Source organism: Strix aluco, chromosome 7 (genome assembly GCF_031877795.1).
Source record: "Strix aluco isolate bStrAlu1 chromosome 7, bStrAlu1.hap1, whole genome shotgun sequence".
NCBI lineage: Eukaryota > Metazoa > Chordata > Aves > Strigiformes > Strigidae > Strix > Strix aluco.
The window spans coordinates 36,487,996-36,501,072 of NC_133937.1; the positions used below are offsets into that span (position 1 = coordinate 36,487,996).

Here is a 13,077-nt window from a genome sequence, read left to right on the forward strand (position 1 = left end):
CGGAAGAGGCTAACAGCAGCATTTCAGTTCTATCAAAAGCCATGTTTTCTGAGACAGTTTCACATATTGTTTCATAAAGAAACAATAAAAATAATCATAGTAGCGAGTTGAGCGATGCTCTGCAGAAATCTATACTCTTAAGTAAAGGATTTGATTAGGAGGAAGTTGTGAAATAAGCAATTAAAGAAGATTAAAGCTCTGCACTATGTGGAGCACAGCAGATTTGAATGCTGTTTTGCTCTGAGTAGCTGGAAAGCCTTGTACGGTCTCTTTGCTGCTGTGATGCATCCCTAACCTCAGCTCTACCACGCCTGTCATTTACAGTCCAAGCCCTGCAGGCCATCGGGTTTCTTTTATTTTCTTTTATTTTGTTTAAATGCATGTTTGTACTGACTTTGAACAAGGGGCCTCAATCCGGTTGAGGCCTTTGGCGCATGCTGGAATGAAAACACATAATTGCAGAAGATTTCCCCCTTTCATTTCATGCTGACCTACATTTGTACTCTGCTGACATACTAGAGCTACGTGAGTGTTTATTGTAATGTATTCCCGTTAAGTGTCTTCCATTCCCGTTTCAGTGTAGAATGCACAGATCAGTCTAATGCTGGAGTTTGATGGCACTCTCTGAGGCCCCTTAGCACAAGTCCCATCAGTGTCAGAAAGTGATGTGAGTGTGTGAAGCGAGCACCAGCTCAGCTGGCAAATCAAGTGTAATTAATGACCGCTCAGCCAGGCTGAAACCAAGCCCAACCCAGTGGAGAGTAAGGAGAAAAATAAACTGTCCTCAAGTGCTGCCATATTATTAGCATTCATTTAGCAGAAAAACACATTAAACTATTATTTTAATTGATGTAACTTAGTAAACTTCCACAGTCTTGAAAGAGAAACTGTGTAGCTGTCATTCGTTTGACAATCTCTGGAAATGCCTGGTGTCACTCTAAGGTACTGCTTTGGGAAACGTGTCTGATTTCCTTCTATCTTTTCTGTCCTCTACATCCATAAATAATAATTCTTGTAATCTTTATGCAGAAATACAATTTCCTCTGAAACAAAGAAAAACTGTTTTTTTCTGTTCTTAGTCCATTTGTAGCTTCTAACTAAAAGTAATTATTGATTCTCTATCTGTATTGCTTTTTATGAACGTTAATGAATGTAACTGGGCAAAATGGGAGTTACTTTGCAAAACATGTCAAGATTAGCATGAAAAAGAGGTGTAGAAATTTCCCTGAAATCATTTAAGGCTGAGAAAAGCTTTCATTTTTGTCTGACTGTTTATAATTGCATAATTAAAAAATTGACAACATGAAGAATGCTGCGTTGCTTCAGTAGGAAACATTGGGGCATTTTGCTCCAGTACATATTGGTGAGAGCTCAGAGCAGCTGGTTTACCCCAGTTTGAACTGTGAGCTGGAGAGAGATTTCTCAGGTCTCTGGTACCCTGACTGGGACACCCACACAATAGACAGAGGCTTCTGCGCTACATTGAGGTAGGGAGCAGTACAATGACAGCAGGAACAAACCATATTTTTGTAAAACATTTCAATAATGGATTTTCATGAGCTGGAAGGCATAAAGGACCATCGCCTTAATGCTTAATCCTTTATCCTACATATGCATTTTCTCTGTTTTCGATATACACTGTGTATTTTTATACTTTGTACAATACAGTTGTTATATCCCAAGTCAAGAGACTTCTAGAAGTTTTTTTAGGATTCCATTCAATAAGCAAATCTTTAATTACAAAGAAAAGCTTCTCTGTTTAACAGTTTTAGCATATAATTCTCTATGAAATTTTCTTATTGTCACTGAGTTAAAACTACACTTTGACAAATCTGTTTTAAATGATTTGTAGGGAGCTTCTAGCAGTCTTTTTAAGGAAGATTTTCAACAGAGAATATTTGTACAGTACTCTAATTGCCTAATTTTCTTACCTCTACCATAATATATTTCATATCAAGTACTCAGTGATTCATGTCTCATTATAAACTTGGAATTATGAGGTCAAAGTGGAGTGTATTGACTGCTTGGGGCAGAGAGAGGAGCAGCGTTGATGGGTTGTGAAGAGGAAGCCATGTTCCTCTGGGAAATTGGTAAAAATAGCACATGTGAAACAAAACTTAAGATCAACATGTAATTGCTGAAGCACCAGTCAATTTACAGGGAATTTTCCACATAAGAGCTCTGACACAATTTTGTGAACTCATTTTATAATAGTAGAAAATGTGAGTAATAAAGTGCTTGATGTTCAGATTTTCTGGTATTGGGCATATTTAGCATGTTACAGTAATAGCCATCTCTTTAACTAAGTGATAATTACTTTAGGAGAGATGCTCTAGAGGCTATTGCAAATGCATATTTTGTGTTTTCATGAAACTTGCCTTGAATCCTTTTCTGGGGAGAGCAGAACAGAACTATTTTTTTCCCCTAATCTAGTTCATATATTGGAAGTGTCACTTTGGTTTGTATGTCCTTTAATCATTGCTTAGTCCATTTGTATGATTTTAACCCTATATTTTTTTTTATTTGTAGTAATATTAGATTACAGTAAAAATGATTAAGATCCAGTTTTAAAAATGTGTTTAAAGTTCACTGAGTTTTCTGTTTGTTCCCACAGGATTATGTTCAGAAACTGTACCCGTAACTGATGCGTCACACAGTGAATCAGCTGAAGAAAGCCCTTTCCGTCCCCCTTCCCATTCTTTTTCCACTGTCTTCGATGAGGACAAGCCAATAGCCAGCAGTGGAACTTACAACTTGGACTTCGATAACATTGAGTTGGTTGATTCTCTCCATGCCTTAGGACCGAGCTCTCCAGAATCGAAGAATCGTGACCCCAAAGCGAATGTTCGAAGAAAATCTACTGATTCAGTCCCAGTTTCCAAATCTACGTTGTCTCGATCTCTTAGCTTGCAAGCTAGTGATTTTGATGGAGCGTCTTATCTTGGCAACAGCGAGACATTAGCACCGGCAGCAGATGTGTATGGTACTGGTTCAAGTAGTGCTTCTAGTACCCTTAAGAGAACAAAGAAGTCCAGACCAGCTTCCTTAAAAAAGAAGCAGTCAGCAAAAAAATCTCTGGATGCTCCACCAGTGAAGGAAACACCACAAGAACCATCTGACCTTGGCCAAGCAGCTTGTGCCCCAGGTGAGGATAAAACAGTATCCGAAGCAAAGGCTGACTCAGTAAAGCCCGAATGTACTGAACCTTCTAAAATCTCTGCTGAGAAACAGGAGGCCCCACCTGTGCCTGAAGGATCCCACCCTTTGGATCCAGAGAGTTTTGAAGGGATTAGTGCATTTAGCACTGGAGGCAGCAAAGTACAAAACTCTCCCCCTGCCAATAAGAAAACACTACCTCTTACAACGGCACCAGAGGCTGTGGAGGTGACTCCGCCTGACACTGGAGGACAAGAAGACCCTCCGGTCAAAGGCATTGCGGTGAGGCTGGAGTTCGATTATTCTGAAGAAAAAGGGGTGAGTGAAGACCAGCAGGAGAGTACTCCTCCTCCCAAAAAAGCAGGTAAAAAGCCTGGTGCTAAAATGCCACTACGGAGGCCAAAGACTAAAAAGTCAGTGGAGAAGCTTGACAATGCTCCAACCACACCAACCAAGTCACCCACGGATCCAAACGAAATCCCTATCACAAAAGGCTCTTATACTTTTGATATTGACAAGTGGGATGATCCCAATTTTAACCCGTTCTCCTCTAGTACGAAAATGCAAGAATCGCCCAAACTGCCTCAACAAACGTACAGTTTTGAGCCAGACATGTGTGAGGACTCTATTGACCCTTTCAAGTCTTCTTCTAAGATAGCCAGCTCGCCCTCTAAATCTCCAGCTTCCTTTGAGATACCAGCCAGTGCCAATGAAACAAACGGAACTGAAGGAGACAACTCAAATAAACCTGCAAAAAAGAAGAAGACGCCACTAAAAACGTAAGTTAAAGGGCACAGATATTTCTAAATTAGAAGAAGCACGTTCCTACCCCTTAGCACAGTTACACGGGCTTTATATCTGAATAGAGAAAGGAAGATGACATTGAGTGTTGGTAGCCACACAGCTGAACTCATGCTGGGGGTCTGTATGTGTTCTCCCTCAACCTGTTTCCTCAATAGCTTGATGTTTCCAGACCAAAGGGGAGAACCAGGGCTACATCAAGCCAGGTTAGGCCACCAGTCTGGCAATTAGATCTTTGAAGTCTTGGGGGCTCAGTGTAGCTTCGAATCTGATTAAGTCCCAGTTTTATCAATTTTGTGCCAAATTTTCTGTGACCTCATCTTGGGAATCTGATACTGTTGAAGGTGATCAAAGTGTTCACACCAGTAAAGACTATTTTGAGTTATAGTTTTTGAGAGTGGGATGTGAAATAGTAAGGCAATGACAAATCTCCTATTGCACACAGCAGGAAGGTGGTTTTATTTAGTGACTTAGGGCATTTAAAAGAAAATAACCTGAAACAGAAGACTGCGGTATTGAAATATATTTTTTGAAATACAAGACTACAAAATGTGAAAAATTCCCTTTCTGTGAAAGAGCTTACAATTCTGCAGAAGGGTTTAAAGTTCCCAGACAGCTACACGTTAGGGAAATATCCAACTTTTAGACACACTTGACAAATTGCAGGGTAAATTCTCTAGCTTGTTGTATTTAGATATTTGGTTAAAAACCTCAATGGCTAGTTGCATTGATTCCATGGTTAACTTGCTGGTGTGCATGTTACCTTATCTGTTCAGACATGAATATTTTGAGTTGGTAATCAGTAAGTTTATATCCCATTTATCTGAAACTGATATCCGGTGTGTATCTATAAGAAAGTATCTCGGTGCATGTCCTTTTATGGTTTAAATGTTTCAGCTGGCTAACAAAAATGTGACTAAAAAATTTTAAAAGTCTGGCAATTTGAAGATAACCTGGTAAATATAAATATAAAAATTTAAATATAAAATATAAATATAAATACAAAAGATGACCTCCCTTACAGAGTGAGATGGAGATTATTCAGCTTTTCCTGAGCAGCCTGCTGCCCTCTAGGCTTCTTATTCAGGTCCCTTGCCACATTTGAGGAAGCTTGTGCCATTTTTTTCTTTCTAGGGGCATTTCTGATTTATGGAAAGTACAGACCACTGTATAGTTGAGTTGTTTTTTGAGGAAGGAGCCTGTTTTTTCTGATGTTGCTTCTTTTTGAGGTATGCCTGAAATGCAGCTGAAATTAAGGTGGGAATTAAGATGCACGATAAGCTGAAATATTTTCCAAGCCTGCAGTCCAAAGGAGTTTGGTCCAAACCAAGAAGACTTAAAAGACTGACTGCAAGAGAAAAACAAATTTTAATATCACCAATTCCTTAAGTCTGATACTTGCAGCCAGCCAGTCTCCCTCTGTCTTCCAGTAGCTGCAGTGGAGTTGACAGACCCCTGGCATAAACCTCTTGAGTCCACTCTGCTGTGAATATTAGAATGAATTCCAAAGTTGTTAATTTAGGGGCAACATGAGCTTACAAACAGTTTGCTAAACCACCTTTGTCCTTGGGAAAATTCATCACTGGAAGGCCCTGTCCCACAGTCACAAAGTTCAGGGCTGGTCTTTATCATGGTGGAAGAAGTGAAACTACCCTAGAGCTGGGCTTACAGGTGCTTGGGTCAGGAGGCTGCAGGAATTCCCAGCCCTTGCTTGGGACTGCTTTCACTGCCTTGTGTTACGTGTCTGCTCGCTGCAGCCCCGTAACCTATTTTTGCAAGTGGTTTCTAACAAAGAGGAGAATCTGCATATTAATACACAGTGCAGCCTGCAGCCGTAATACTTTCTGGAAGAAAATTAGGCTAAGGCTTGTTGGGGGATGTCAGGGGAAACAGTGGCTTCATTTGTCTCTGCCTGTCTCTGGTCTCTGTTCTCCATGAAAGGGCCCTCGGCGTGGTTCCTCCATGGGGTCCAGTGCAGGAGAACCCCTGACCAGGCAGGGAGATGGGGTGTAGGACCCTCCTTGGCAGTGCTCCCATGGTGGGACAGGAGGGAGAACCCAGTGCAAAATGCTTCAGCTCCAAGGGGCAGAAAGGAAGTTGTTTGGGTTAGGAAATGATACTGTAATATACCAGAATTTCTAAAATTAATGGACAATTTTGCAAAACCAGGAGTTTTTATTAGCACTGTTGAGGGGTGCAGAAATAAACCTCTGTGGACCAGTTCGAAAATGTGTTCCTCATATGGAAAGACTGTGATTTCTAGATTAGACCTATGGGAGGTGAAGAAGCCAGGCATGAGTTTAAGCCATTGCTAAGCTGTACTACTTTGAATTTGTGCCATATGCTGGGTTTTACCTGTGTTAAATCAATAAAAATAATCAGTTTTTATTCTCAAATGAAACCTGCAGCAGTCTAAGCATTGACCTCCATGTGAAAAGATGAGATTTTTAGAAGAGATGTCAGCTCAACGCAAATTACTCTCTGGCCGTATACCTAAGTGCTGAGCTGTTTTGAGGTAGATCATATTGCTCAGATGATGCTGAACAAGGAGCAGCTGGTGCATCCCGAGTGCCTGCTTATAGTGATGAGTAAAAATGGGTGGCTTTTATAGACATTGCTCTCAAAACTGTTGGATGATTGGAGGCTGTGTTTAGAAACGCAAGGTGCCAGCTTTCAGGAGCATTGCACGTGAGAAGAGCCAAGCAGAATCTGTCAAGCATATGAGTAGATGAAAACTTTTCTTAGCCTTAATTGTTTGGCAAGGTTTTCTTCTGGTTTTGGGGCAATCAATTTGTTCTGTCAGAACACAAAGTTAGGTTTCAGTAAGAGCCAAGGTAGATGAGATTTAACGAAATGTCATTTTCTTTCTTGAGTTAGGTAAATGATTTGAAATGGTCAAGTAGCTTTTACTGTACTGTTGTAACAAATCAGCAGACATGAAGAAACCTTGCATAACTGTGCTCTTTCCTTAAGTTTAACTGCCATTCAAGAACAGTTTTACATCCCATAAAATAACAATTACGGTGTTTTGAAAAGAAAGCAGGTGGCTACCATCAGGGAAGGCAAGGACGGTTAGTATGTTCAAAAGAACTTAACTTGGAAGCATTAGCTTTGAAAAATGTGTTTTGTAAGATGAAAGTGTGTTAAAAATGTAACATTGCATTTGAAAACATTGAAGGACTTGATGAATATTTTTTTTTTTCTCCGCATCTATTTCACAATAAAAAGTAGTGGTTAAGATTATACAGGTAGAAAATATGCATGATCAGACTGCCTTAACACATTAACATTAACAGTATTTGTAGGTTTATCTTTTTTGTCAGTTCCTTCTGTCTGTCTCTCTTTTCTTTGTCTTATTTGTCTTAGGATGGTAGAAGATGTGATGTCTGTATGTTCTCTGTTGTAAGTAATTCTAAGCTAACAATTCAAGTTTCCTCTTTGATTTATGGGCTTTTTAATTTTACTTATTTATTTTGCAGCATGATCAGTTATGATTCAGCATGAAGCTTTTATGTTAACTAATTCACCTCACTGGCACATATGAAAGCTATTTTAAGTAAGATGCCCAGCTGTGAATGAGTTTGAGGAATCTATTGCCTCATTATCTGTTTGCCTATCAAAGAAGATCCTCTTTTAAAAAGTATATAGATTTTTTACCCTGGAGCTAAAATATGAAAGTTGTATTTCTACCATTGTACAACAACATTGTACAATGTCTTCTGTAAATACTGCATGAAGTGTTTCTCCTTCTTAAAGGAATAAGTTATCCTAATTACTTCTAAAGCATAACTAGATAATTAGTAGCATCGAACACACCAATTTTCAGCTGTCCAATTTATTTTCCCCTCTAGATGTGGTATTGATTTACCCTCTACCGATTGAAACCTACCATTACAATTTCTAGTGTTGATCTTGCCATCATTGATCCGGGATGAGCTGGTGGGCAGTAATTTTTGCCACTGCATCTCAGTTCAAACTTTTAAGTCTTTATCAGCGGGTTTGCTGTGATATTTTTCTTCCTCTTCTAGCAAGTAACAGAAATGTGCTTGAATAACTCTGACGATAGGCATTGAGAGAACAAGTAGATAATTGGTTTGTTTCCTGGTTAGAAAATATTTTTAACGAGTTGTGAATAAACATAAAGGCAACATTCATAATTATACACCAAGACATAATGTATGTTCCTCATTCCTTTTGCCTGACTGAAACCTGTGGGATTTGAAGGGCTACAGTGTCTATGCTCCCAGTCTGTACTGTGAGCTGCCAGGGGAACTGGAAGCAGAATTGCCATATTTGTTGTATATGTTTTAAAGAGGTTCCATTGTGCACATTTGTAACGATAGAGCTTTGTTCTGGCATCTTGGGAACAGCATCTGCTTCAGCTGCTTTTATGTAGTTCATTGAAAGCATACCAACTTTGTTCTCAGTGATATACGGGATCATTGGAACTTACTGCCCAAGTTTATCACAGTTTTAATTCTCGGGTAAAGATGTGGTTTAGTCCTAATTTTCAAATGGGAAACCGAAGCAGACAGAACCTAAATAATTTGCTTAAGGCCACTGAGGATGTCTGTGGTGGAGCAGGGATTTGAATTGCAATTGAGCAGCAACTCTGTTCTGTAAATATATGTCAGTAGTCAGCATGAAAAATATGGCACTCCTGCTTTTCTCAGCTTTTGGGGAATTGAGGCCTGTTCCAAGTGCATGACAAGAATATGTACCTATGGCATGTTTTTCTGTGGTGCTGCTGCCTAATGGATGGGATTTTAAAGCAGAGGGCTTACAGAGGTTGCACTGTCTGTGGCTGTCTCTTGCCTAGTGTGCAATGACCTATTTATTGCTGGTATTACCATATTAACTGTTTTAACTTTGTTTTCAGTGATACATTTAGGGTGAAAAAATCACCAAAAAGATCCCCACTATCTGATCCTCCTTCTCAGGTAAAGTACTGCCTTATTTTGGTGCATGTAATTTGTGTTCTTGTAGGGGCAAAAAAGGGAAATCTGATTTATTTAATTGTAGAATTGTACATTTAATAATAGAAGAGGTTTTTGTAAAGAATATAAGTGTATTGGTGTCCAAATATAGCACATTGGGCTATAATCATAAGGTATTAACCTTCTGGTCTCTAGAAGCATGTATACAACATGTATTAGATCTAGTATTTGCTCTGGGAATTCCAGTTAGAGTAAATGTACTCTCCTGGAAAATCCTACGTTACAATGGAGCGACAATATGAATAAATACCTTCAATCAGTTGTCTGAAAAACTAGATGTAACTATCCACCCTGGAATTTTTAGATCAGAAAGTAAGACACTAAATGCATCAAATTGCTGGTCTGGAAGGGAAGTAGAAATAAAACAAGTGGGCTGATCTACCAGGAACATGTGCTTGGATGGTTTTATTCCTTGTTGTAAACTGCCAGCAGGTGGTTTTCTTGGAAGAGAAGTTAACAAAAGCTGTTCTGCCTACAAAGACCTCACTGCTTTGATGTGGCACAGCTCCTTCCATGCTGCTGTTCGTCTTCCTGTTATCCATCCTACCCTTTTATTTGTGCTGCTTGGCAGCCTAGAAGCAAAGAAAAAGGGTTCGTGACCTCGCAGACCTACGAAGGTTTGCTCTTATGAGGGAAGCCTAAAAAGTCAGTTTTGGTAGTCAGAGATTTCAGTCATGGGTGATGTGTGCCATTTATGTCAAGTGCCTAACAGATTTAAGCGGCACGGGATTTTCTTTCTTCCTTGTTATCAAGGCAGCTTTGCAATTCGAGTGTTTATCATCAAAGAGTTTAGTTACACTGGGAAAACTTGCTGCTAGTAGAGTCTTAAGTGAACTACTTTAACATTTTTCATTAAGTGTTTTATACAGAGCTGCAGCAAAGAGTACGGAATTAAAAAGATGACTCTGGTCATGAAAAGAAATTCAGAGAGTTAACTATTCAATGTGTTAATGGAAGATAATAGAATTAATTGGCCCTTGTTTTCTGCAGGATCCCACTCCACTGCCTACTCCAGAAACGCCTCCCGTCATATCCACGGTGGTTCATGCGACAGATGAGGAGAAACTGGCATCTTCAGTGACCAGTCAGAAATGGACCTGCATGACTGTGGACCTGAACACGGATAAGCAGGATTACCCGCAACCGTCTGATCTGTCTACGTTTGTTAATGAGACTAAGTTCAGCTCTCCTACAGAGGGTATGCCTTTAAAAGGACTGTCTGCATCCAGCTAATGTTATATTTATTGTGAGAGGGGTTTTGCTTTGTTCGAGGATGTTGGCGTGTACTTTGTTGAATGGAAACCATATGATTTGGGAACCCTAAAAAATGATGCTCTTTGGACCAGTCTGGGAAACTTGGTGCTTAAGCTGAATGTAAGACCCCAATAGTCCGACCTTGAGTTTTCAAGAAAGAGTAGAGAGGAAGCTTAAAGGAAAATGAAAGGGACCTTCAGAGGAAGGCTTTTGCTTCCTTTGTATGGTGATTGTAGACATGCTCTGTGCTCTGTGCATGCTACCTGTTCTCTCTGTGCCTTCACAGGAGACTGGGGTCTGATACTGCTCTCAGTTAGTGCTTTTGGATCCAGAGGCACTGAACTGATTTTGCCTGAGCCCGTTCCTCTAACCTGAATGGGAGAAGGTCCCAGGTTAAAATTCTGCTCAATGTTTGTGTATTGCATTGAGACCCTTAACATCTCCTCCAAGTTCCTAGGATCCAGGTATCTTTATGCATAAAAATATTCAAGATATCCCCTGCATAAGATGGTTATCATTCACGTGCCGGATAAAATTTCCTTCTAGGTCAGTTTATTAAGATTTTTTCCTGTCATACCTTCCTATAAGCAGTTGTGAGCTAAAGCTGGAAGTTTCTGTTAAGAGAACTGTCATTCCAGGTCTGTGAAATGTGGAAGAATTTAGAAAATTTTCATGTGGCCTTCCTTGGGGTTACCAGAGGGAATACTGCTTTGCAACATCTGCTCCGAGGGCAGATTTTCAGCTTTGTGGGCAGGAAGAATGTATGAGTTTAACTTGGCTTAAACTTTTTCTTCTTGATCAGAATTTATTTTTTTTCCCTAACCTTTCAACCCATGTCCCAGTCTACCATTAAAGCTACTTTATGCCATTTTACAGTGGATCTGAGAAGTTTTTGCCTAACTTGTCTAATTAGGAACTGCTAAGCTTTTAGGTCAAATGTGTTTGACATTAACAGGCACAAATAATCATAGTGGTTTTAATGGCACTGCACATGTTCGTATGGACGTGCTTATGTGTTTGCATGGCCTGGGCTTTTTGGAAATCTGTTGAGTCTTCTGTACAGATAAGTATTTCAGTCTGGATAAATCCATTTAGCTTTATTGTCAAATTACAAATTTTAGACATCAGCTTCACTTCGTTTGTATTAAAAAAAATTAACTTAAAAGAAATACTTTTTAGAAGATAAGCCCCCCAGATCTGGGAGAATGGAAATTATATGGAAGGAAATGGAACAAAAGAATAGTGAGAGATACTCTAAGGCAATTATTTTAGCTATCAAAGTGGGTAGAAGAAAGTGAGCAAAGCTCCTAATTAAATGCTAATTGTCTTGTCTCATGTGTGCTGCATGGTATAGTCGGAGTTTCAGATTACATGATAATTATAATCAACAATGCTTCCGCTTTTCAGATCTCTTAAAAATAATAATTTTTCCCCCTTAACAGTCTTGTTCCTGTGGGGTTGAGAAATTTTTGAGTAATTCCAGGGCTGTTTCTCAGTGCGAATATTTTTACTCCTCTCAGATACTAGTATGAGTGCTATCCTGTAACCTAACACGGCTTTTGTACAGATACAGCCCAACTACTGAGTCAGCCAATACATCCAGCTCTCATCTGTTGCATGCGCTGCTTATAACTGCTGCCATTTTCGTGTTGCACAGACCAGAAATAAGCAGTGATTATTAGCAGAAAATTCTGATGTTATCTTGCAGCTATTTGTAGGAGGAGTTGGAGGACATCACTTAGTAAGTCTATTGTATGTCTTTACAAAAGATAATTATCTTACTTCATGGGATATCCTGGGCATTTGTAATTTTGAATGTATAGAGATAACCGGAGCCTAAGATTTTGGAGGGGAGATGATGTCTTAAGAGGAGGTACCTGCGAGAGGAGGTAGAGTCTAATTGTGCGGGAAACTTCTGAGAGCAATGAGACAAAACAGACTGTGTTTAGCAAGCCATGTTATTCCTTTTGTTTCTAGCTGAAGTATTTCCATCTGTCTCCGGCCTTTTTTTTAAATCAGTAAAGTTAAATACGTGTTGCCCCCAGTTTGGATTGCAACTGCAAAGCTGCTACCAGCCCCACAGGCAGATGGAAGCTCGCTGCCGGCTGTGCCAGCAGAGGACAGTGCCGGTACATCCCCTGCCCTACCCGTGAGGATGCCTTCGTGCTCGCTCACGGATTGCTCTCTGGGGTCGTAAAGCTGCCCATAAACGTTTGTGATGCACTTCGTTGGGCTGTGTGAAGATAAATGAAATACAGAAAGGCAGTTACTAAACACTGGATGCTGTTAGCTGCTATTTCATGCTTTCTCCTGCAATTCTGCATCTAGTAGGTGGTTTGAATCTCATCCTTCTAGTTTTGGTTTTGCTTTCAGTAGGAAGAAGCTTGTATCTGATACCAGGAGGTTGTCCATCTTGCCTGGCTCCCTATTACTATTAAAAACATACGATGCTAGGAATTTAAACGTGAGGAGCCTGCTATTATAGCATTCTCTTCACTTAGGCGTTTTACTATTAATATCTCCCACATGTCAGGTACTGAGAGTATGCGGCTGTTCCTCTTCAGTGGTTGCTTGACAAAATACATAGACTTGTGGAATTGCAGTGCTTGTACTCTATGGTGCTTTTTATTATACAAAAATTTCGAGCATTGTAAACTCATATTGCACCCTCTGAAACTCTTTTTTTAACAAAACAGGTAAGAGATTGTCATAGGGTGGGTTTGTTTTTAAAGAACAAATGTTTCAATCAAACCATCTTTCTGATACAAGCCCTGCTTTTTAAAAGCTGTGCAAATTATAGCACCTACTTCTATCATAATGTAAATGCTAGTGTGCCCTTTATTAGAATTTATCTATAATGGAAATTAAA

General features: G+C 39.7%; 1 protein-coding gene across 8 annotated transcripts in view; it reads left to right on the forward strand.

Moving 5' to 3' along the window:
• TACC2 (transforming acidic coiled-coil containing protein 2) overlaps nucleotides 1-13,077 on the forward strand; it is a 152,787-nt gene that overhangs the window by 109,432 nt on the left and 30,278 nt on the right. For 4 of the 8 annotated variants that reach the window (XM_074831448.1, XM_074831447.1, XM_074831454.1 and 1 more), the window contains exons 5-8: nucleotides 2,615-3,935; nucleotides 7,324-7,359; nucleotides 8,837-8,897; nucleotides 9,945-10,152. In XM_074831448.1, the coding sequence (XP_074687549.1) occupies nucleotides 2,615-3,935; nucleotides 7,324-7,359; nucleotides 8,837-8,897; nucleotides 9,945-10,152 (1,626 nt within the window). The remainder of the gene's footprint in view (nucleotides 1-2,614; nucleotides 3,936-7,323; nucleotides 7,360-8,836; nucleotides 8,898-9,944; nucleotides 10,153-13,077) is intronic. The other 4 variants (XM_074831449.1, XM_074831452.1, XM_074831455.1 and 1 more) reach the window with 2 other exon arrangements.